Source organism: Sphaeramia orbicularis, chromosome 8, assembly GCF_902148855.1.
Source record: "Sphaeramia orbicularis chromosome 8, fSphaOr1.1, whole genome shotgun sequence".
Taxonomy (NCBI): Eukaryota; Metazoa; Chordata; class Actinopteri; order Kurtiformes; family Apogonidae; genus Sphaeramia; species Sphaeramia orbicularis.
Genome location: NC_043964.1, coordinates 799,491 through 826,078, shown reverse-complemented (window position 1 = coordinate 826,078; position 26,588 = coordinate 799,491). Strand labels below are relative to the sequence as shown.

General features: G+C 37.7%; 2 protein-coding genes across 2 annotated transcripts; one reads left to right on the top strand and one right to left on the bottom strand.

Annotated features, from left to right (window-relative positions):
• Window positions 1-1,061: 1,061 nt before the first annotated feature.
• Window positions 1,062-2,894, bottom strand: hoatz (HOATZ cilia and flagella associated protein). Its single transcript, XM_030141184.1, has 2 exons — window positions 2,353-2,894; window positions 1,062-1,146 (listed from the first exon to the last, which is right to left on the bottom strand). The coding sequence occupies exons 1-2, from the start codon at window positions 2,892-2,894 to the stop codon at window positions 1,062-1,064; spliced, it is 627 nt and encodes a 208-aa protein (XP_029997044.1).
• Window positions 2,895-6,120: 3,226 nt separating this feature from the next.
• On the top strand, window positions 6,121-24,867 carry LOC115423552 (myosin-11-like). The gene is made up of 5 exons (XM_030140404.1): window positions 6,121-6,174; window positions 10,891-11,215; window positions 12,396-12,566; window positions 17,221-17,377; window positions 24,836-24,867. The coding sequence occupies exons 2-5, from the start codon at window positions 11,054-11,056 to the stop codon at window positions 24,865-24,867; spliced, it is 522 nt and encodes a 173-aa protein (XP_029996264.1). The 5' UTR covers window positions 6,121-6,174; window positions 10,891-11,053.
• The last annotated feature ends 1,721 nt before the right edge of the window (window positions 24,868-26,588 follow it).

The window sequence follows — 26,588 nt, the reverse complement described above, 5'->3', positions numbered from 1 at the left end:
CTGTCAGTGGTCTTCCAGTGAGCTCCACAGTCGCCACGGTCTCCTCAAATCTCTCAATGATCGCCAAGTTGAAGCTGATGGAAAAATTCTGTGATACACTGAGACAAAAGACGGAGTCACTGGATTCTGGAATCAGAAGATTTTACTTGCAAGGAGTCGAGTCCATACAGCAGATGCAGCAGCTGACGGACTGACAACAGGAAGTGTAAGATCTGATGAAAGAACATGAGTATTCCAACCACTGGACCAAGGGCACAAATATTATGACACTGATCAGGTTCACCATTGGCTTAGGTATTCAAAACACGGTGATGCATGGGTTCAGTGAGCGCACCTGTACTCTTCCTCCACCCGCCCCATGGCCTGATCTCAAGGGCAGCAGCAGCTCTGGACCCAAACTGGATGGACAACAAACAGACAGCAAAGAACTGGTGGACGTATCCTGAGTGAATATGTCCGGGCATTCCTGCAAAATATGTCATCATAACCCACCCGTGACCCGTGCTCTGGACACCTGGTGTTTACAGAACATAGTCTAATATATATTTTCTAACATATCCCTCCTGTTTAGACTGTATTCAGTAAATATACTTTCAAATCAAGAGATTCCAGAAAATTTTATGAATAAATAAAAATAATGAATGAAACAGAATTATAATCGATGCAAAAGTAACTAGAAGCACTCGGAGAGCGCAGACCTCCGCCAAGGCTGATCAGTGGCCCCCCCCGTGGGCCCCCCCACCCCCGATCACCACCAAAATTTAATCATTTCTTCCTTATCCCATTTCCAACAAACCCTGAAAATTTCATCCAAATCTGTCCATAACTTTTTGAGTTATGTTGCACACTAACGGACAGACAAACAAACAAACAAACAAACAGACAGACAGACAAACAAACAAACCCTGGCAAAAACATAACCTCCTTGGCGGAGGTAATAAATGACAATAAATTGAACAGAAGAGAAAAAAAAAAAACAAAAAAACAAAAATGATTACAAATGTTTATGATAAAATGAATTAAAAGGATTCATGAAGTATGAGCGATCAACAATGCAAATCTCAACCTGTCAACGAGCCCTCAGTGATCTCATCAACCTCCCAATGATCTCTCAGGAATCTTTCAGTGAACACCACAGTTTTCCACCTGAAAGGTAGAGATGGTTAAGAGATCAATGAGGGAATGGGTACGGCTGTCTCGATGACCCCCCCCACCTGACTCGACTGACCAGACAGTTTAAAGTGGGGGCCAAAGGCACAATGAACGCACAAGGGTCTCCCAAACATTTACAGAAAAACAGCTTTTTCTAGAGATCAGGCCAGTTTTGGCTCAGTCAGTGGTGACCCAACGGTCTGTGCTGTGTAACGGGTTCCTTTACTGACACTTTTTGTGTCGTTGTGAATTAGTGCTTATTTTATTCATTCAATGAAATGAGTTGAAAACGTTGAAAATGTTAAAGAAAAAAACAAAATATTTTGGATTTTTGTACATTTGAGAGCTACTTCCACTTTCAGAAGAGTTGGAATCTATTTCTTTTAGACCACAGGTGTCAAACACACGTCCCGGGGGCCAAACCCAGCCCATCAAAGGGTCCAGTCCGGCCCTGGGATGAATTTGTGAAATGCAAAAATTACACTAAGAAATTAATAATCCTTTTAGTTCAGGTTCCACATTCAGACCAGTTCAGTCTGCAGTGGGTCAGACCAGTCTAATACTATCAGAAGAACAGAAATAATGACAACTGCACATGTTTCTGTTTGGAAATGGAAACACTTTCATGTGTTTACACTAAAACAAAGTAGAATTTCACACAAAAAAAGTGAATAACCTGAACAAATATGAACAACCTGAAATGTGTGAACAGAAGTCAGTACAATTGGACCAATATTCTGCCTGTTCTTAAATGTTGTGTGTGTTTGTAGATCCACTGTGATCTGTACGTTATCATGAACATGGAAATGATAAACTGAGGCAGAACGGTGTTCAAATGACACCGGTGTGTTCAGTTTGTTCATGTTCTTCACATCTTTTGAAAGGACAGTTTGTAGATGGAAACCTGTTCAGAATGTAAATTTACTTTTTCGCTGTCAAATACAGAGAAAAGTTTGGAGTTGACATTACTTCTCTATTCTTCTGTTCTTATTTTCCTGGTTCGTTCCACTGCAGATCAGACTGAGCCGAATGTGGAACTGAACTAACAGGAGCTGGACAGAACTGTGTCAGACAAAACAAAGGACTTTTGTCACTCATCTCCAACAATGAATGTCTCTTGATATCCTTCTGTAAAAATAATAATTGGAGGAAGAATCATCATCATCATCATCTTCTTCTTCTTCTTCACCCTGGTCCTACTGAAGCTGCTGGACCATCTCCAGGTCCCTGTTGGACTCTGTCAGTTCGGCTGTGGTCCCCTCTCTCCCGGCCGTCCTCCCCTCCCTCCCGGCCGTCCTCCCCTCCCTCCCGGCCGTCCTCCCCTCCCTCCCGGCCGTCCTCCCCTCCCTCCCGGCCTCCCCTCTGGCTCGGACGCCCACAGACAGCAGCTCCTTCCGGACCCTGTGCTCCCGGTGCCTCTTCAGCAGGGCCAGGATCTCCTTCCTCTGCTCCGCCATGGCCCGGTACCGCCGCCTCTCCTCCTCCATCTGCCGCAGAACCGGGAGGCTGGGCGGCTCCGGGGCGGACGGTCCGGGCCCGGCGGTGCCGCTGCGCTGCGGCCGGGACACGGGCAGCCTCTGGCGGATGTCCGCCGACACCAGCCGGGACTCCTGCGGAGGGAGCAGGGCCAGGGAGCTCCACAGCTGCCGGGCGTGGGACACATCCTCTGGGGAGGAGCCTGCGAACACGGTGAAGAACGGAGCCCAGTCCTGGTCCTGTGGACCCGGGGCCTCTGAGGACATGTCACACACTCACAACTGGACGGAATTAGCACTTAAGCTAGCTTCTGTTTACTACGGTCACCATGGAAACAAGTGCAGACTACGGCCAGCCGGTAGGGACAAACAGGACACGAACGGAATTTAAAATGCGCGCATTTGGAGCAGAAGCGGAAGTGACTTTAGTTCAGGATCCACATCCAGACCAGTGGGATCTAAGTGGGTCAGACCAATAAAACAACACTGTAAAAAATATGTAATTTAACTGAATTTTCACTGTTTATTTGACAGATTTTTCCTGTCTTTTTAAGATCCAGGAAAATATCAATGAAATGACAAAACCAGACTGTGATTTTACATGTGAAATGGAAAAGAACAGGAAAAAACTGGAACTGTGAAGAACCAGAACATTTATATGTTTTAAAAGATCTTTTTTCCACAAAAAATACAGTTAAAATACATTTGCAAATGTGTCATAATTTCACAAATGTTTCTTTTCTATTAGATTATTATTAGACTATTCTATAAGAACAGGAAAAAACTGGAACTGTGAAGAACCAGAACATTTACATTTTTTAAAAGAATTTTTTCTGTTTTCACAGAAAAATACACTTAAAATGCATTTGTAAATGTATCCTAATTTCACAAATATTTCTTTTCTATTTATGAGATTAAACTGTTAATTTAAAGTTTAATACTGTAAAAAATAAATAAATAAATAAAACCAGATAAAATTCCTGACAGTTAACAGTAACAGAAGTATTAGTTCTGTCAGTTGAACCAGACTTGTTTGTTAATTGACAAATATCTGGTGTAATTACAGGAGGTTTCACAACAAAACTGTTGAATAAATGTATTTTTGTGAATGTATAACATGTATAAGCACTGATAAACTGTCCAAATACAGTTTTTATCAGTGGCTTGGACAACTGAGTCTCACTGAAAATTATATATATATATATATATATATATATATATATATATATATATATATATATATATATATATATATATATATATATATATATATTTATAGGGAATTGGATTGTTTTAATACATGTAAATATTCTTTATTAAACATGAAAAAGTAAATATATATACATATATATATATATATATATACATATATATATATATATATGGGCGACACGGTGGTGCAGTGGTTAGCACTCGTGCCTCACAGCAAGAAGGTCCTGGGTTCGATTCCAACACCAGTCGACGGGGGGTGGGACCTTTCTGTGTGGAGTTTGCATGTTCTCCCCGTGTCTGCGTGGGTTCTCTCCGGGTACTCCGGCTTCCTCCCACAATCCAAAAACATGCACTAATAGGTTAATTGGTTAATCTAAATTGCCCATAGGTGTGAATGTGAGAGTGATTGTTTGTCTCTATATGTTCAGCCCTGCGATGAACTGGCGACTTGTCCAGGGTGTACCCCGCCTTCGCCCCATGTAGCTGGGATAGGCTCCAAGCGACCCCCGTGACCCTAGTGAGGATAAAGCGGGTTCAGAAAATGAATGAATGAATATATATATATATGCAAAATCTCATGTAAAGTTCGAGCAAAAAACTGTATTTGAATTATGGAAAATTACCGTATTTTTATGAGATGGTTACTTTCCGTTATTTAACAGTATTTTTTCGGCGCCCCTGCTGCCAGAATAATACTGCTTTTTTTTTATGTTTGTTTGGGTTTTTTTCTTTACAGAGAATACCATAATAATATATAAAAGACAACACTCCCAATTTTTCTTTGTTTTATTTTATTTTATTTACTTTTATTTAACCAGGAAAACCTCATTGAGATTAAAAATCTCTTGTTCAAGAGTGTCCTGGCCAAGATGGGCAGCAGTACATTAAATAGTTACAGACACAATCTTTCATACATAAAAATGAAAACAAGTTTTCAGTACATAAAATAGCACAAAATCAAGTCCAAGTGCCCACGAGATGAAGATAAAGTGCATCAGACAAAACATCTGCAGCCAGAGGTCTTCATCTCCACGTCATACAACGTCCTCTTGAAAGTGTCCAGCGAAACCAGATCTGTAACTTTGAGTTAGTTTTAACTTTTTTCTCAGAATAAAATGTGAATAACTGAACAAATATGTACAACCGGAAATGTATTCAGAAAAACAAGTCCAACATATGATTATTTTGTCTCTGTTTAGGTTTTTCCACCACTATTGACACATGTACAGTTTACACACATCAGTCATTTTGGAATAAGATTAAGAACTATAAACCAATTACACTGGTCTACTTTTTTATTATCATCCTCAGAGATTAAATGTGGTAAATCTAACACATTTTAATAAAATGAACTGGAAAACAAATGACCAAAGTGCTGGTGATCTGTTGTTTTTAGTGTATGTATACAATAAAGGGTTAGTCCACATAAAGTATATGTTGGTTTATACACATTTATCCAATAGCTGTATAAATGTTCCAGTGTAAATCACCTGTAAAGTCAATGTACTGTAATGTACAGACAGTGTTTTCCTCTGGAACAAACATTCCTTTGGAGTAAAACCCACTGTCATTAATACTCACAATTTCAATTTTGACCCAAGACTGTATCTTAAAACATCATGGACTTAATTTTTTCTTTATTAGAGAACCAAACTAAGTTAAGTTTCACTACTTTTACTCTGGAGGCGTTTTACTTGTAGACCAGTGGTATTATAGAGCACCATTTATGCATAAAATACAGCAAAAACACATAATAGAATTAAAACAGTAAAAGGAAGAAATGAGGATGATAAAATATAACAAGAAAACATAATAGAATAAACAGCAGGTTAAAGTCATGGGTTTATCAAATGCTTCCTAAAATTCCTCCTCAACTCCTAAACAGCCTGGTCTGTTCTCAGCCTCTGATAACATCAACACCAGCAGTATGTGATACTTTTTTTTTTTTATGTGTAACATGTTAAACCACATCTTTACTGTTTTCCTCTCAAATGCAGAGAAAACAAAGTTTGAAGCAACAAAAAATAAAGTAAAAACCCATCCATGTGATGACAGTGAAAGTAACTGGAATCGTATGAATAATAATCAGACTTTTCTTCTTCTGATGATCGGCTCAGACGACGCTGCTCGTATGTTGCTGCCAATTTTGGAAAAGGAGGCGGTCTCGTGTATAGCTCCACCCCCAGGTGAGCGGGACAGTTTAAATAGTGATGGAGGATGGATGGAGGCATCATCCTCCTCCTCTTCATCATCGTCACTTCTTCTACCTGACATGATCGTCTGGTCTCCCTGGAGTTCAGCCTCCATCCTGCACTGAGGACAGAACCACAGCACAGTGAGTATCAGAGCTGCTTTATTAACCATCAGAATGTCACCCTAAGACAAACAGGTAGATGCTCCAAAGTGACTTTAGTGTTCAATTCAGTTTTTTTAACTCTTAATGTGCAGAAATGTTGAAAAAAAGGCAGACTTTGCAAGAAAACATATTGTAATTAAGATTTTATTTTGCAAAGATGAACAAAAACAGCAGATATTTGGATTTTAATTCCAATTTAGTTGCTAGAAGTGTTTTAAATTGTTGGTGGAAGTTAAAAATAACACTTCTGGATAGACCTAAAGTGTAGTATTTTCTGTTAAATTCACTTGAAACAGTGCATTTCCCTTTAAAAATGAGCAAAATCTTTCTTTTTGAGGAGTTGCATGTTTATTTCTGCCCTGTTTTGGCCACACATGGATGCACCTTGTGACATGTCACCATTTTGGTGTAAATGGTAAGCTTGGCTGGACACATGAGCTGCACCTTATAAGGCAGTATGGCTGCTAAGACCCCAGCATCCCTCTTTGGGCTACCAAGCTACCAGGAGCAGAGGGGTTAGCCAAACATGGGCATTCCAGCATGGCAGCTCACTTGTTTGATTATAGGGGTTATTATCTGTGTGCTGCTTTTCATGTTTTATTGCCTGCTGTTCAACGGGAGGTCAAAGCCGCCTTGTGACCTGAACGCAGAAGCAGAGAAAAGGATCAGTGAGTAAGTAGATGAATGCAAACGCAGGGAAATGAAAGCAGAGGAGGTTATCAGAGCGCTATCTGAGCGAGGAAAAGCAGCTCTGCACCTGTTTTATGGATGCTCATTTTCTCTGAATGTTTCATGTGATGATCTGTTTATGTGTCGACTCTAAAAGTGAATCCGATTTTAACAAGTGGAGTTTAATTCTGGAAAATTCACTCAGACCCGACACTAAAACTATGAACCCTTTGATGCATGAATTATGAAAACTTTAGTTGAGATTTTTTTTTTTCCTCAGTGTTTTTATTCCTCTTTAGGCATGAAAAAACAATGTGATTGAAATGTTTTCAATGAACCTATTTTTTATGGAGTTACAAAAATGTCCACTCATTTGGACGTCGTGCATTTAATTTAGGAAACAATGTCAGAAAGTGTGAAAACTGTGAAATAAAAGCAGCCAATCTGATGTTTTCTCACATTTTAACATTCTCTAATGCTAGTTATCACTCAGTTCATGGAGATAATGTACAAAAAACCCTGTTAATTACAGTCTAATAACACTCAGTAATAATAATAATAATAATAATAATAATAATAATAATAATAATAATACACTCAAACGTGTTACTGTAGATCAGATTTGTCAAAAACAGTACAGTTCCAGTACTGGTCTGAATGTCAGTGTATTATTATGGGATGGTGCATTAGTGTCCACTGTGTTGGCTGATCTGGAACTAAAACAATAAAACCCATGAACATACCAGAGAACAGCTGGAGAGTAGATGCTGTAGTGAAAGGGTTAATGTCACACTCAGACGTATCATCAGTAAAACTCTCCTTCATGCATGAAAAGTCAAAGGTGTGTGATGTCAGGGTTTTGTAGTAACTGAAAAACAAGTACAAACTACTGTAAAATGTCAAGTATCAGTACCTGAATGTACTCACTGTAGTATCCGATACTTAAAGGGAACAGAAATGAAAAAAAGCAGACTTTAAAAAATGTTTACTGCTGCTGTTTCTATACTTTCTTTATGTTTTTTGTACTTTTATCTGCATAAGTAGAAACTTTATCATGTATCAGTGGTTATATGTGAAATGGGTCTAACTTGTGTTTGTTGTGTAATTTATTCCTCATTTTGATCCTTGTTGATCTAGTTTACAGTAACAACATTATTAAGAGGAAGTACTGAGATCCTATAATAAAGTAAAATACTAATTCAGGTAAAAGTATCTACAACTGAAAATAGGAGTGCATGTTACATATGATACTTCTGTTTAATTTTACTAACACTGAGCTCATCTTAAACATAAAATCTGACTGAAATATTAAAAATGCGCGTTATAATTCCCCACATGCCATTAATCTAAAACTTGAAAATCTTCAGTTTTCTGTAAGATTTAACAAATAAAGCAGCAAATATTCACATATGAGGAGCAGCAAGAAAGGGTTTTGTCAATGTTTTTTTCTGTTATATGTGATATTTTTTATTTATTTCACAGCTGCATTAATAAATACATTGCTGTAGATATTTAACTTTTTAGACAAGTATTGATTTTAGGAGCTTTAAACGGGCCTAAAATAGATCTGCTGTATGTTCTTAAGGTGTAAAAGATACTATTTTATTAAAAAAGAATATGATGATAAAAGAAAGTATAGTGTTTTTATAAATACAATGTTGGAGCATAACAGTTACAGATTAGTAGTCACCCTGTTAAAAGAATAATGATTTTTTATTTTATTTTATTTTATTTTATTTATTACTTTTTCTGATTTCAGAAGGAATGTATTGTTTTTCTACAAAGTTTTATTGAAAAGAATACATTTAGATCTAACCTTTTCAATCATCAGCATTTAGGGTTTTTTTGTCAGTACTTGTAATATATATTGAGTCATTAAATTAGGTCATGTTGTTATGAGTTACTTACTCCCATCCACTGTGTGCACATCTGAAACAGTATTTACAGCTTTAGTACTTCCTGTGGTCAGATACTGGAGTCAAACAGTATTTATGATTTATTTGTTTATATATTTATGATGAACCATGTTTAATAAAGACTGATTTGAGTCGATGTCTGAAAGCCTTTGGTTTTGAAGAATGAAAATAACTGTCTACTGACACAGTACTGTGGCACGAAATATCAGTTCATCTGTGACCACAGAGCCAAACAGCGCCCTCATTATATGATGAACTTACATCCTGAAAAAGTACCGAGGCACTCATACAGTACACAGGTCAAACTGAGACACAGCAGACAGTTAGCTCCCTCTGACATGTCTGTAGACCTGAGTTCCAGTCCTGGTCGGAGTGGTTTGGGGGTTTTTTTGGTTCTTTTTTCTTGAGATTTCAAATGGGGGGGGGGCTGACATTGATATAAATCAGCCACTGGGACAATGTTCAGAACGTAGAATTCCACAGGAGCACAGCACTGAACTGACACAGAACGGAGAAGTCACATGACACACTGTTGCATCTAACATGTAGCTCCGCCCACCTTCTCCACAACAATAATTCCTATTCTATACTGTATATTAGCACTAATTACCTCCACCAAGGAGGTTCTGTTTTTGCCAGGGTTTGTTTGTTTGTTTGTTTGTTTGTTTGTTTGTTTGTTTGTTTGTTTGTTTGTTTGTTTGTTTGTCTGTCCGTTAGTGTGCGACATAACTCAAAAAGTTATGGACAGATTTGGATGAAATTTTCAGGGTTTGTTGGAAATTGGATAAGGAAGAAATGATTAAATTTTGGTGGTGATCGGGGGTGGGGGGGCCCACGGGGGGGGGCACTGATCAGCCTTGGCGGAGGTCTGCGCTCTCCGAGTGCTTCTAGTTTGTCATTCCTTCCATCAGTTGTCACAGTAGTGTGGTAGCAAAATGGGGCTTCCCTAATCTGAAGGACGAATAGCATGGAATAACGAATGAGCCCTAGGGTTAGGGTCAGGGTCAGGGTCAGGGTCAGGGTCAGGGTCAGGGTTAGGGTCAGGGTCAGGGTTAGGGTCAGGGTCAGGGTCAGGGTTAGGGTCAGGGTCAGGGTCAGGGTCAGGGTTAGGGTCAGGGTCAGGGTCAGGGTCAGGGTTAGGGTCAGGGTTAGGGTCAGGGTTTGGGTCAGGGTCAGGGTCAGGGTCAGGGTCAGGGTCAGGGTTAGGGTCAGGGTTTGGGTCAGGGTCAGGGTTAGGGTCAGGGTCAGGGTCAGGGTTAGGGTCAGGGTCAGGGTTAGGGTCAGGGTTAGGGTCAGGGTCAGGGTTAGGGTCAGGGTCAGGGTTAGGGTCAGGTTCAGGGTCAGGGTCAGGGTCAGGGTTAGGGTCAGGGTTAGGGTCAGGATTAGGGTTGGGGTCAGGGTCAGGGTCAGGATTAGGGTTAGGGTCAGGGTCAGGGTCAGGATTAGGGTTAGGGTCAGGGTCAGGGTTAGGGTTAGGGTTAGGGTCAGGGTCAGGGTTAGGGTTAGGGTCAGGGTCAGGGTTAGGGTTAGGTCATTTGGATTAGGGAGGCCCAGCAAAATGTACAAAAGAATGAAGTGAAGTATACGGCATATTTCACCACAGTTCTGTGGCAACAAGAGGAGAATGAGTTCATGGAACAGTATCCATGAGTGGCTCTGGTACAAATGCTAACATCTGATTGGTCTGTGGCAGTAGACAAAGCCATACTTCATGCTACAGTAGTGTGGCAGTAGACACTGGCATAACTTTTTTTTTTTCATTTAACCTTTATTTAAACAGGTAGTCCCTTCAGATCAGTCGTCTTTTTTGAGGGAGACCTGGCCAAGATGACCCACAATAAACTGAACCTTAAATACATCCAACATGATTCCACACATTAAAGACAAAGAAGGGAAAGTAGTTAAATGACAGTCACATTTTTCCGTTAAATATCCGACACTGGGGGAAAACACACGCTGGCTGATCCTATAGTGGAACTGGTTTGATGCATATTTGCAACAGTCGGCGTTAAGGTGTTAACAGGTTAGTGTTGATGTGTTTTCTCTGCAGACGTGCAGGGTTTACGTCCAAACCCAGATGCATTCACTGTCATTTCTCTTCCGTCCTCAGACCAGACGTCCGACAGAGGTCAGAGGTCGACTCCACTCCTGCCACCACCCCAGAGGCTGACCGGGTCTCCGCCCCACCTGAACCGACAGACTCCGCCTCCTCGTCCTGCTCCTCAGAGGTCGATTTAACCAATAACAGCAGCAGCGGCGCTGAGGTTTCCAACATGGCCGACCCCAACGACGACAGCAAGTTCCTGTTCCTGGAAAACGACTTCCGTAACAGCGGCGTGGCTCAGGCCGACTGGGCCGCCAAGAAGATGGTGTGGGTGCCGTCGGAGAGGGAGGGCTTCGACGCCGCCAGCATCAAGGAGGAGAAGGGAGACCAGGTACGGACCAGGACGCACCTGGGGGTTCAGGGCGGTCACATGACCAAAGAGGCGGAGTCACATGACCTGGACCTGCTGTTTTATTCAAATCTGAGGGTTTTTTCATGGTCAAGTTTTGTCATTTCACAGTTTTCAGATATTTTTGCAGTGGATTATTGACGTTAAACCTTTGACAAAATTCACCTTCATACCCTTTAAGGAATAATCCCCCCCCCCCCCCCCAAAAGGAGAGGCACGGGGTACTGTTTTTGGTTCAGTTTGTTTGTTTGTTTACACTTCAGCAGCAAAACTATTGGTTGAATTCTTACCAAATCTGGTTTATAGATTACCAGTGACCCAGAATAGATGCCATTACATTTTGGGAAAAGTAGGATAAAGTTACAATTTTTTATGATTTTTTAAAATCTTTTTTTTCCCATTTACTTATAATGGGTGAAATTTCAAATGTCTATAAAAACATCAATTTTGTTTCAGTTTACTTCAAACTTGGCACAAATATAGAGTCAGTTGATGTGATGACATCAGCACACACGTAGACATGATGACATCAGCTGGATCGATGACAAAATAAGCTACAATACGTGTAAGGGGCGGGGCTTGTTGTGCCTGGAACCACTTGTTCAACATTCAAAGAATTAAGTGAACGATAAAAACTAAAAGAAAATAGAACAGATCAAAGAATAATATTAATAATAAGCTCTTCTGTATTTTATTGTTTTGTTTGTTTGTTTTTTTACCTTAAATTTGTTCATGTAATTTTGTAATGTACTTTATAGGTTTTTGGCTTAATTTCAGATTAAAATTCAGTTGTTGTTTTTTTTCTTTACCACTAACTGGCTCTACAAGGAGATATTATACAATGTATTTTATTAAAGCTTTTTTTTAAGCTTTTAAATTAAAAAAAAAACAAAAAACATTAGTGCCAAAATTCTATCAGCAATACATAACATTGTTTTCAGATTACAAGGTCAAGGTTATTAAATTGAATAATTACACAATAATGGAACTAATTAATACTCAGTGATTTTATAGTTTGTTCATTTTGATTTTATTTGTTATTACTTTGTTTTATTTCGCAATCATCATCATCCTAAAACTTTCTTCTTACTAATTAATTAATTATTTTTATCTATCTATTTATTTATTTATTTACATTTTTTTGTTTTTTTGTTTTCTTTAGCTGGTGCTGGAATTGTCCAACGGTCAGAAGGTGACGGTGAACAAAGACGACATCCAGAAGATGAACCCTCCAAAGTTCAGTAAAGTGGAGGACATGGCCGCCTTAACCTTCCTGAACGAAGCCTCCGTCCTCCACAACCTCAGAGAGAGATACTTCTCCAGTCTGATCTACGTGAGTACCAACCCCGAGCTGAACGCCAGCGCAGTGAGTGATGGTGTTTGAGGGACAGAAATGAATTTAGCTTCTTCTGAACCTGAACCGGTGCCTCATTAAAGAAAGAACTGATCCTAAATGAACATAGAGGCTCCTTCACTGTTGACTGTTTGGAACTGGATGTGAGTTTTATGACTTCACTGGATTTGTTGAAAGGTAAATGTAGAATTAATGCAGTGTAGCTTTAACCTAAAACTGATTTACCACCCAAAACATCTTAACCCAGGGCTGTTAAATTCCTTTTAGTTCAGGTTCTACATTCGGCCCAGTATGATTCCAAATGTGCAGTGGCCCAGGGGTGCAACAGCCCAAAAAATGATCCACTACAAGAAAAAAAGAGAACAGCCCAAAAAATGATCCACTACAAGAAAAAAAGAGAACAGCCCAAAAAATGATCCACTACAAGAAAAAAAGAGAACAGCCCAAAAAATTATCCACTACAAGAAAAAAAGAGAACAGCCCAAAAAATGATCCACTACAAGAAAAAAAGAGAACAGCCCAAAAAATTACCCACTATAAGAAAAAAAAAACCCAAACATCCACATCCACCTTTTAAATTAAGGGGGCACTGTTTACCCAAAAGTTCTCTTGCTTTAAAATTACGGCCACTATAAAAAATAAAATCCTAGTCCTAGTCTTGGGCTGCAGACCTCTGTCCAGGGCTGATCATATCTTCAGTGTCATTTTTGCATTTTTTAAATTCATCCCACAGACCTTCTGTTGGACGCCCGGACAGCTCCAACTGGTCCCATATTCTTCCACAAACACTTGAACTGTGATGTCACAGAGTTTTCTTTGGGAACGAGGCTCTGTGTGTGTGTGTGTGTGTGTGTGTGTGTGCGTGTGTGTGCGTGTGTGTGCGTGTATGTGTGTGTGTGTGTGTGTGTGTGTGTGTGTGTGTGCGTGTGCGTGTGTGTGCGTGTGTGTGCGTGTATGTGTGTGTGTGTGTGCGTGTGTGCGTGTGTGTGTGTGTGTGTGTGTGTGTGTGCGTGTGTATGTGTGTGTGTGTGTGTGTGCGTGTGTATGTGTGCGTGTGTGCGTGTGTGTGTGTGTGTGTCCATCTATGGATCAGATTGAACTGTTGAGTAAAGACGATGAGCGTCAGACCGCCGTACAGAAACCCCATCCAGAGCCTGTGTAGTCGGGGTGGACCAGAGTGGATGAACAGCTGATGCTTGTATTTTTTCAGTCCTTCTCACACAGTCTAATAAGGTTTGGGAGCTCCGATTCAAACCCTCGCTTATGTATCTAAAACACATGTCCGTGAAGATGAGTGGACGTTCAGTGTCTTCAGTCCATATATGAGCAGACAGTCGGAGCTCGGAAAAAACCCTGAAGAGACGATATAAAGGGAAAAAGTCCCACAGCGTCACTGCAGACATGAACCCTTCCATACACGGCGGTCACTCCAGTGGACACACTGTAAACCCAGACTGTGTTTTTATTAAAATGATTTAATTCAAATGGACTTAAATGAGTTCAGTTTGATTCCATTTCTATAAAATGTTCAGTCTGTTCTACTTATTTGCAGACACAGTCCAAAGTATGAAACAGTTTCAGTTGAATGGATTTAAATCCCTCAGTTTGAGTCCTGACCACACCTTTGTATCTGTGCAGTGCATTGTGGGTATTGTTGCTGCTGTTGTAAATGTGTTGTTTTTCTGTGCAGGCTTCAGTGGGTTGTGCTGTTAGTGTTCATGTGGACTGAATGTGTGTGTGTCAGTGTTTCTTGGCCTTTTTGTGTGTGTTTGTGTATTTGTCCAGCTGCAGCAGGAGTCCCAGCCACAGGAACAACTGTGGGTTTACTGTTCACACAGGACTGTTATTATTTAATGTAAATTTTTATGTTTTGCCAAATTAAAAGCACTTCCTGTTCTGGTAAATTACACTGAGTTAACTTCCTGCCGAACTTCCATCCATGCTACAATATATTAAGTTGAATAATTATACAAAACTATTTATATTGCAAAAGATTTAAATTTAAATCAACTTGGAATTGAGTCCAATGAACTGATGATATTAAGGCTAGGCAAGTTTATTTTTATCGCACATTTCAGCAACAGGGCAATTCAAGGTGCTTCACACAGGACACTGAAATACAACGACAGGGAAAAAGAAACACATTTAAAACATTATAAAAGAAACATGTAAAAGGTGATTAAAAACAGCAAGGAAGAAAACTACACATAAAACCCACAAATATAAAAACACACACATATTAAAGGAAGTAATTCAGTCTGATGATTCTACAAAGCAACTGACACTGCAACACATTTTCAGTTAAATGAACTTGGCATTTAGTGTGTTGGACTTAAAATAGTAATTCCATTCAAATCAAGCATTTCAGTTGAATCCACTTAAGTTTTCAGTACTCATTACTGGAACCGGTTTCCTCACATTTTTTTTAAGTCAACTCACCTTATCTGGTCTTCCAGTGGTCAGTTGTTCTCCAGCTGTTCTCTGTATATTCATGGTTTTATTGTTTTAGTTCCAGATCAGCCAACACAGTGGACACTCATGCACCATCCCATAATAATACACTGACATTGAAAACATGACTGTAACTGCACTGTTCTAGATAAACCTGATCTAACATGTTTGAGTGGAAATCAGTTCCTTGTTATTAGACTGTAATTTTTATTTTTATTTTTTTTGTCATATTATGTCCATGAAGTGAGTAATGACTAGTATTAGAGTACACTACAAAGAAAAAGTTAAGGATATTTCTTTTTTTTTTTTTTTTGGCTTTTTTTTTTTTGTCATTTTTGCCATTTGTAAATTAAACTATATCTGGTCATTTAAAAAAACGTGTTTCAATTCATTTCACACAAAAAAAAGTAAAAAGCATTGTGCAAGAATCCCAACTGAAAAAAAAAAAGTCCAAAATTTAAAACATCCATAACTTTTTCTTTGTAGTGTATGTTAAAATGTGAGAAAACATCACATTAGCAGCATTTAATGTTTTTATTTCATAGTTTTCACTCAGTATGTCAGTAAATACATGTTTCTTTGCTTCAAAAATTAAACACATGGTGTCCAGCTGAGTGGACAGTTTTGCAACTCCATGAAAAATAGCTTCATAAAAAAAACCAACAAAAAAACAAAACAAAAAAAAAAAAAACATTGTTTTTTTAATGCCCAAAAAGGAATAAAGAACAAAATTTTGATTAATGTTCTCATAATTCCTGCATGAAAGGGTTAAAGGTCAGGTGGTTTGCTTTTACTTTGTGGAACAGAAAGAACCTGTTGAATATTTCACACGCAGAAAACATTAACATACACTATATAGACAAAAGTATGTGGACACATTGAATTCAGGTGTTTCTATTAAAGTATATGTATAGATATAACACAGGTTTATATTGGGATAAATATCATTTCATCAGTTAATTTGGTTTTAATTGTTATCTTTGCTTCCAAAATACCACAGAGATGGTTTTGACTTAATTTGTCTCAACAAATTTTTAAATCCATGGCTATGATTTTAAATGTTCTACCTCTAAATTTCTAAAATATTTTTCATATTCTGATTGTAAATAATAATTTTCTACCACAACTAACCATCTACTTTCTTCACGTCTCACTGAGGAAGAAAAATCTCCCATTAAACTGTAAGGAAATATTGATATTTTTTATCTCAAATCATCATGAACGGGACATCTTACAGCTGTAGACATGATGTGTCCCAATACTTTTGTCCATATAGTTTATAAACATCAATATTTTCTTAAAATTTAACGAGAAATTTTTCCTCCTCACTGAGATGTGCAGAAAATAGATGGTTAGTTGTGGTAGAAAATTATTATTTACAGTCAGAGCAGGAAAAATATTTCAGAAATTTAGAGGAAGAACATTTAAAATCACCGTCATGGATAAAAAACAAACCAAAAAAAGGCTGATTTGAGGTATAAACATCAATATTTCTTTAAAGTTTAATGAGAGATTTTTCTTCCTAAGTGAGATGTGAAGAAAATAGATGGATACATGGATAAAAAAACAAAAAAAACAAAATCACTGTTGAGATCTCTGAGGCATTTTGGAATCAAAAATAATAATTTAAACTAAACGAACCAATGCAATGATATTCATCCCATAATATAAAACTATATTCTAACATAAGTCATTATTGTTTTATGTCCCAGACCCCCGTTAGAAAAGAAACACCTGAATTCAACGTGTCCACATACTTTTGTCCATATGGTGTATATAGATTTTGTATTAAAAAGTTAAAGTTAACCTGTTTACCTCCATTTTCCTCCATGAACATTATTCTATAAATGTACAGATAAAAACTAATCAGTTATTTGATAAATATTAAATGAGTAAAAAGGGTAAGGGTTTTTTAAAATTATTTTACAAGGTTTGGTTCCTTAAATGCATCAGCTGCTGAAGGCGGAGTTACCTCATCAACAGGTGTGATCAGTCCCTTCATGAAGTGGGCGGAGCTTAATCTTTAGAAGGGAAGTTTAAACAACAAACCAGCTGTTTCCTCTTTAAGTCAGATTTATGCTGTGGTTTTTTGGAAGCTTTTTGGAAGATTTAGAGCTCAGTTTTCCAGGGAATGTTGGGAAGAAGTGTGGAGTAAACAGACTAAGTGTTGTGCTTTCCGCAGACGTACTCGGGTTTGTTCTGCGTGGTGGTGAACCCGTACAAGATGCTTCCCATTTACTCGGAGAAGATCATCGAGATGTACAAAGGAAAGAAACGCCACGAGGTTCCGCCGCACATCTACTCCATCACAGACAACGCCTACAGGAACATGATGCAAGGTAACCAACACACACGTCTGGATGGAATCAGCTGGGTGGAGCTGCAGCCTCCATCGCTTCAATAACAACACATTTTATGGCCCCGCCCCCAAAGAGGAGGGAGGGGCTACTGGGTTTGGTTCGGTTTGTTGGTTTGTTTGCTTGTTTACACTTGAGCAGCAAAACTGTTGGTTGAATTCAGACCAAATTGGGTTTATAGATTGCCAGTGATACAGACTAAATATAATTACATTTTGGAAAAAGTAGGTCAAAGTTCAAATTTTCGAGGAATTTTTAAAATCCTTTTTTTCCCCCCAATTTACTTCAAATGTCTGTTGGAACAAAACTATTGGGTGAATTCAGACCAAACTGGGTTTATAGATTACCAGTGACCCAGAATAGATGTGAATACATTTTGGGAAAAATAGGTCAAAGTTCAATTTTTTTTATTAGTTTTTAAATGTCATTTTTTCCCCATTTACTTATAATGGAGGACATTTCACATGTCTGTAGCAGAAAAACTATGAGGTGAATTCCTACCAAATCCAGTTTAGAGATTACCAGTGACCCAGAACAGATGTCATTACATTTTGGGAAAAATAGGTCAAAGTTTCAATTCTGTAGGAGTTTTGAAAATCTTTCTTCTTCTCCCGTTCACTTATAATGGGTGAAATTACAAATGTCAATAGAAACATCACTTTTGTTTCAGTGACTTAAATTTGTCACATATACAGAGGCAGTTTATGTGCTGACATCAGCACACACGTAGACATGATGACATCAGCTGGATCGACGCCAAAAGAAGGTTCAATATGTGTGAGGGGCGGGGCTTGTTGTGCCTGGAACCACTGGTTTATCTAATACTGTCCATCAAAGGGCTTTAAAACACAGTGACAATAAAAGAGTTAGGCTTTACAGCAGTTAGAGCTCAGTACTCAGTTTATTCAGCCTTTATCTAACATGTTCCTTCCACAAAAGTTGTGTGAATTTTTGCTTATGTACAAAGTTCCAGCGTATAATGAAGTAAAACCATCAGGACAAAATGAGTCAATGACGCCTCGTTTGAGATTTAATAACCTCTAGTTTCAGAAAGTTTTATTTAGTATGTGGGTAAAATACACCCTGAACTACATCAGGTTAAATTTAGCAGAAAAAGTGTTTGTTTTGTTTTTTTTTAAACCCATTTTTAATCATGAATATACTGAATCATAGGATGGTCGAGTCATGTGACCTCATGACACCAAACAGGCAGGAAGTCCCGTTAGCTTCGATCGCTAACCTGTGGACTCTTTCACAAATTATGTTTTTTTGCTCAGGAATTCTGTGAAATAAACTTAAGGAATCAACTGAGGAGAATCTAAGCTTTCCAACAAGGTATAACATTCCTCAATTTACTAAATGAATGTCAGTGAAAATAAGAGTCAAAACATGTAAAAACTGTATTTTTGACAATAAGTTTGATTTTCAGTTTCAGATTCATAGTTTTTTTTTTTAGTGATGTTCAGTGATCTGTATTTATTACCTTGACTTTGTTTCAAAAGCTGAACAATCACTGTTTTGGTCTTTTCCCGTTCCAAACCCACCACGTCCACCTGTACTATTCCAGACCTGCAGATAAAGTGGACTGGAACAAAGCGCTGCAGTGTTTAGTTTTTTTTTTCCCATAAATCCCATGTGCCCGTGTGTTCCATCACATCTGTGGCGGTCTGTGAGCGTGTGTGATGTTTGAAGGAGTTGTGAGCGTCCAGTCGTTCAGTCGTTTCACTTCTCATCAGAATCAGCCTCAGAGACTGAAACTGACGCAGCAGAAGAAACCTGCTGAAGTCCACTGTGGGCTCCGTGTCCTTCACTGTAGAAGCTGAGCAGTGGAAAAACTGAGACCTAATGATGTGTGAGGCTTCAGCTCATCTGTTCGAGTCCACTGTCCACAAACCCACCATGAACTGATCCAGAAAACAGAGCGTTTAGTGGATGAAAATTCAACAGATTCCAGGAGAGTGAAGTGATGGTCACAACACTGAAGCTTCTGCCACAGTTTCATGGATGTCCCACTTTATAGTTTCAGCGTTTTTCCCACAAATGCTCCACAATCTGGCAAATATAGTCTAATTAGGATCATTCTGTCTTCTTTGATTGATTGTACACTGTAAAAAAAAAAAAAAAAAAATCTGTAATTTAACAGAATTTTCACTGTTTATTTGACAGATTTTTCCTGTATTTTTCAGATCCAGGAAAATATCAATGAAATGACAAAACCAGACTGTGATTTTACATGTCAAATGGAAAAGAACAGGAAAAAACTGGAACTGTGAAGAACCAGAACATTTACATTTTTTAAAAGAATTTTTTCTGTTTTCACAGAAAAATACACTTAAAATGCATTTGTAAATGTATCCTAATTTCACAAATATTTCTTTTCTATTTATGAGATTAAACTGTTAATTTAAAGTTTAATACTGTAAAAAATAAATAAATAAATAAAACCAGATAAAATTACTGACAGTTAACGGTAACAGAAGTATTAGTTCTGTCAGTTGAACCAGACTTGTTTGTTCATTGACAAATATCTTGTGTAATTACAGGAGGTTTCACAACAAAAATGTTGAATAAATGTATTTTTGTGAATGTATAACATGTATAAGCACTGATAAACTGTCCAAATACAGTTTTTATCAGTGGATTGGACAACTGAGTCTCACTGAAAATTATTTATATATATATTTATAGGGAATTGGATTGTTTTAATACATGTAAATATTCTTTATTAAACATTAAAAAGGTTTTTTTTTTAAATGTAAAATCTCATGTAAAGTTAGGGCAAAAAACTATATTTGAATTATGGAAAATTACCGTATTTTTATGAGATGGTTATTTTCTGTTATTTTACAGTATTTTTTCGGCACCCCTGCTGCTGGAATAAAACCTTTTTTTCATGTTTTATTTTTTTTTACAGTGTATATGATGTTTGTCCTTTAAACATCCTTTTTGAAGTCAGGAAAGTCATATTTTGCAGTACAGATAGTAAAGTAACATCTGTTTGAATGTGAAACCACTCGGTCAACTGTATTATTATATGGTCACTTTAAACCCAAAACCGCTGTTATCTTCACACATTTCACCTCGATCTTTATGAAATAAGTTGAAAAAGTGTTAGAGCTGAGAATAATAAAGTGGTGTTGAAGCTGCAGACCTGTCAGACTGTGAACAGATCGTAGACAGACACAGTTAGACCTCAAAGACTGAAACATCCACTGGTTTTAGAGAAACGGCCCAAAAAAAAGACCTGGGACTGATGTGGAACCGGTGGTGCATGTTTGTGTAGAACATCACATGTGATCAGATGTTATTCCATGTGGACTTTATGGGCTTTACATCAAGAAAATGTTCCAAAAACACATTAATTTCACATGTGCATGAACACATATGGTCACAAGTGGAAGCGACGGGAAAGCCTTTATACATATGTGTAATCAGTCATCTGCCTCAGGGCCGTCAAACTCATGTTAGTTCAGTTCCATATTCAGCTGAATGTGATCTGCAGCGGGCCGGACCAGAAAAATAAGAACAGAATAATATAGAAATAATGACAACTCCAAATTTTTGTCTTTGTTTTAGTGTAAAAAAAACCCATTAAATTATGAAAATACTTACTTTTATAAACTATCCACAAAAAAAAAAAAAAAAAAAAAACCTGAAAAAACTGAAATTTAAATTAAAAACGTAAGAAAGTTTAGTGTAATTTTCTCAGTCTTCTTCCTCCACTTCTCATTAGTCCATGTGCATTCTGGATGAGATCTCCAAAGACACTAAACACTGAGGAACAGGAAGAAAAGAGTTCAAACTGGACTGAATTTAATACAGACATTTCAGGTTGGACACATTTGTTCAGGTTAGTCACATTTTACTGGTACAGGAGAGTTTGGAAATGGAAAGATTCTCATAGTTTAACGGGGGTTTTTTGCACTAAAACAAAGAAAAAAAAATTAAGTTGTTAATTCTAGATTTTTTTTTTTTGGACTTAATTCAAGATTTTTTTTACTTAATTGAAGTTTTTTTTTCTTAATTCAAGATTTTTTTTACTTAATTGAAGTTTTTTTTTTGTCTTAATTCAAGATTTTTTTTTACTTAACTGGAGATTTTTTTTATTTTTTTTTTTGGCTTAATTGAAGATTTTTATTTTTTTTTGCTTAATTGAAGATTTTTTTTTTGTGGCTTATTTAAAGATTTTTTTCCTTAATTCAAGCTAAATTATTATTTTTTTTTGCTTAATTCAATTCAAGACTGTGGAATTTTTGCACTTGGTAAAAACAGCCCAGGGCCTGAACTGGAGCCTTTGGGGGGACATATTTGGCCCTGGGCCGCATGTTTGACGGCCCTGATCTACCTGTTATTTTCTTCCATCCACGTTTGACCGCCACTTCCATTTTCTGTGTTATAAATATAAATATAAATATATGTGTTAATTTGGTTTAAATTGTTATCTTTGTTTCCAAAATGCCTCAGATGTTTTTTACTTAATTTGTCTCAACATTGATTTTGTTTTTATTTTTTATTTTTATTCATGTATCCATCTGCTTTTGTTACATCTCACTTAGGAAGAAAAATCTCCCCTTAAACTTAAAGGAAATATTGATGTTTCTAAACTATATGGACAAAAGTATTGGGACACATCATGTCTACAGCTGTATGATGTCCTGTTGATGCTGATTTGAGATAAAAACATCAATATTTCCTTAAAGTTTAATGGGAGATTTTTCTTCCTTCAGTGAGATGTGCAGAAAGTAGATGGTTAGATGTGGTAGAAAAGGATTATTTACAGTCAGAGCACAAAAAAATATTTAAAAAATTTAGAGGTAGAACATTTAAAATCATAGTCATGGATAAAAAAACAAAAACAAAATTAATGTTGAGAGAAATTAAGTAAAAACCATCTCTGAGGCATTTTGGAAACAAAGATAACAATTTAAACCAAATCAACCAATGCACTGATATTTATTCCAATATAAAACAATATTATATTATTATTGTTTTGAAAAGAAACACCAGAATTCAACATGTCCACATACTTTGGTCCATATAGTTTATTTATTATAATGTTTTCTCCATGTGAAATGTTCAACAGGTTCATTCTGTTCTACAAAGTGAAAGGGAACCTCCTGACCTTTAATCTCTCTGCGGTGTCGTTGTGGGACTTTTCTCTTATTTTAACCCATAAACACCCAGAGCTACTTTTGTGTCAGTTCTTAAATGGATTTTTCTACATATTTAACATTTCTTAAGTAATTAATCACCATTTATTGTAATATTATCTTCTTTTATTTGGCGTTTTTTCAGTGAAAATCAGGTATTTTCCTATATTTAATTTACTAATGTAGATGATCATTAAAGCTCAGATTAAAGTTGAGGGTTATTATATCATAAACAGAAAAATCTGTCATTAACTGAACATAAAACAAATGTGTCCATCCACTGTCATTGATCCAACTCCTTGGATTTTATTTATTTACTTATTTATTTATTTCACATTTATTTTCCCTGACAAGCAATTAAGAACAGATTCTTATTTGCAAATGCAGACTGGTGAATCAATGTTGTAGAAGATGATGGTGTTTCCACGGTAACTATGGAGCCTCTGAACGTCCAAATGGGTCATATCTGATGACCATGAAAAGATGAAGAACTGTATTTTACACCAGTTATTTCCATGTACTGATAGGATTAGTGGATCAACAGGTATGAAGCAGTTTAGGTCAGTAGATGGTTTTGGTTGTCATTGGTCTTTATGGGTTAAAGAAACAGCAGAATTCAACGTGTCCACATACTTTTGTCCATATAACGGAGTTGCCTGATCCTCTGCTGTCATTCAAAGCCCTGTGCTGCTGCTTTCAGACTCGTGCTGTGTCTGAACTGTTTGCAGTTGGAGTGTCTGTGAAGTTTGATCCAGTGTGATAGATATTCCATACAGCTGACAGACTGCAGTTATTTTGGGGCCGTTTGGAGGAGGGGGGGGGGTATAAATAAAAGGTGAGGGCGGCCTGGTCTGAAGCCTGGAGCGTGCCGGTCCAGCGCTGACCTCAGACCGACTCCAGACTTTCCACTGAGGCCCCGAGTGGCCATACATGGAGCAGAGAGACCAGATTATACAGATCCACATCCACAGGCTATTTTTAGAGCATAGGACTGACGGAGGCTAATCTCCCCCTGAACCACATTTCAGATCCTACCGTTGACTGTCCGAGCCAGTTCATGTTTGGTCTGTTCAGCTTGGCTTCAGCCGGAGAGTTCAGCTCAGTCAACAGCTTACATCAACCCCCCCATACCCCCCCACCCCCCAACCCCTAACCCCCTTTCTTTACTTTAAACACACTGTAAAAACAAGTGTTCAGAGAACGCAAAACGCTCCAAACCCCCTTTGTGGTGTCATTAGTCAGACATAGTGTTGCAGATGGACCTGTGGAGTTGAATGAATGAAGAATTCAGAGCCGAGCAGAGCATTTACAGTTTATGGAGAGCACAGGGACGTGAGGGAAAAGGAAGAATTCCATTGAAAAACCAGTGTTCAGAGAACGCAAACCTCCGCCAAGCACCCTGAACACTGTGCATGTGTGGATCGACTAGTTCTGTTGAACCCTTTCATGCACAGTGGTCACTCCAGTGGTCACTCCAGTGGTCACTCCAGTGGTCACTCCAGTGGACAGTTATTCAAAGCTGTTGTATATTCATGGGTTTGGTTGTTTTAGTTCCATATCAGCCAACACACCATCCCATAATAATCCACAGACAGTCATATCATTACTGTTACTTTACTGTTCTAGATAAACCTGATCTGCACTGACAGGTTTAAGTGGAAATCAGTTGTAAATTGTTAGACTTTTTTTTGTTCGTTTGCACATTATCTCCATGAAGTGAGTCATAACTAGCATTAGAGTATGTTCAAATGTGAGAAAACATCAGATCAGCTGCATTAAAAATGGTTTTATTTCATTGTTTTCATATCACTTTGTGATATTGGGATTTTAAACACATGTTTTTTTTTTACTTCAAAAAATATAATGCACAGACATTTTTGTAACTCTTGTGTAATTACAGGAGGCTTCACAACAAAACTGTTGAATAAATGTATTTATGTGAATGTATAACATGTATAAGCACTGATAAACTGTCCAAATACAGATTTTATCAGTGGATTGGACAGCTGAGTCTCACTGAAAATTATTTATATCTATATTTATAGGGAATTGGATTGTTTTAATACATGTAAAGTTAGGGCAAAAAACTGTATTTGAATTATGAAAAATTACCGTATTTTCTATGAGATGGTTATTTTCTGTTATTTAACAGGATTTTTTCAGTGCCCCTGCTGATAATACTGTTTTTTTACTGTCGTTGGTTTTTTTTGTTTTTTTACAGTGTAGTTTGTATTTACCAACCCCCAAAAGCCTTTTTTTTTACAGTGTGTGTGTTTCTGTCTCTCCACAGACCGAGAGGATCAGTCTATTCTCTGCACGTGAGTCCAAACATGCATCACTTTACTCACATGAACCTGAACCTGAACCTGAACCTGAACCTGAACCTGAACCTGAACCTGAACCTGAACCTGACTGAGCAGACGTTTAGTGGAGTCAAACACCTCCAACACAAACCCACTTTACTGGACATTTAAGAGACGATGCACAGACGCTTCCACAGGTTCACACTTTTACTGGTGGTACATCCACACGCTCATGTGTGTCACAGAAAAGCCGTTAAAGCTGGACGTTGTTAAAGCGTTCGTTCTAAAACAGTTGGACCAGTTTTATTGAAATGTAAGCAGCTGGAGACGAGCAGATGACCTAAAATGGAACAGAGGCCTTTTTAAGGGAACGAGGAAAGTGGAGATAGAGAAAAAAAAAAAAAAAAACAACAGCAGGGGCTTCAGAAAAAAACACCAAACGTACATGTGTATGAAGGACTGGGGTTCATCATGGACCAGGATGGAACACATGGAAAAAAGACTTTTGCTTTGTGACAGTACAGGCCAGAGGGGCTGTGGAATGACAAGAACCTGGAGATACGACACAAACCACAACACTAGCATCACCAGACCATATATCCTGATACTGTTCAAAAGGCAATTTTTGGTTTCTTTCTTTTTTTAAATGATTATTTCCTTGAAGAATTGAATTCCAGCAGAAATCTGCACAAACACATTTAAATTTGATCCCAACAGGATCTAATGTTCTATCACCAAATGTTCAAACTGTGTTCAAACTGAAATTGTGTTTTCCAGACATTTCAGTTTCAGATCCTGTTCAAATGTTCAGATTCTATTAGTTCACAACTAACATCAGAACAGTATCGATCAAAGGAACCAACATCTGCCTCTCAGACAGAAAAAAGTGCTTTTAGAACGATTCAGATAACCATTATTTAATAAAACAGTGTTAAGTAATAATAAATAAAATATAAACAAAAAAGAAAAACTAAAATCAACCTCCACAATATCTGCATTTGCAGTACCTAAAAATATCCATACAGTACTTTTGAATATCCATACAGTATTGTGAAATGAAATATTACATTTGGAGAAAATCTAATTTTCACTCAGATAATGTAAAGTTCCTGTATTCAGTTTGCAGCCTTTTATAGATAACTTTAATAATAAGCAGGCAGACCCCGCCCCCCCCTTATGTGAGAGCAGGTGTAGTGTTCTTGTTCTGACATGACGTATAGTGGATACTGGGTATGACTGTTTTAGATTATATTCATCCTTCTCATTTCAGTAAAAAGAGTTTAAAACAAGGACCATTGAACAAATGTCAGTCATCACTGCTCAAAAAGTGAAGTTGTGCAAAAATACATAAAACAGACACGACTCAGAAGCTGTGATCATAAACGGACACTAGGACTAATGCATTTCAGATACAATACAACAGACCGGAGTGCATCATGGGATACGACACTGTTTTCAGAGTTCAGCTGGACTGGCTCTGTTCTTCAAAACATGGAAAATGTTCTAGAAAATATTTTCTCTCATCCAAGAAACTCCATCACAATCAGAATATTTTCTTAATCCAACGAGAAATGGTTTATTCAGATGTGTAAGAAAAAAGGAACAGGAAGTTTACAGTCACACGTTTACATGAGGAAGAAACTGTTACCAAAGTGACTGTGTGTGTGTGTGTGTGTGTGTGTGTGTGTGTGTGTGTGTGTGTGTGTGTGTGTGTGTGTGTGTGTGTGTGTGTCTGTGTGT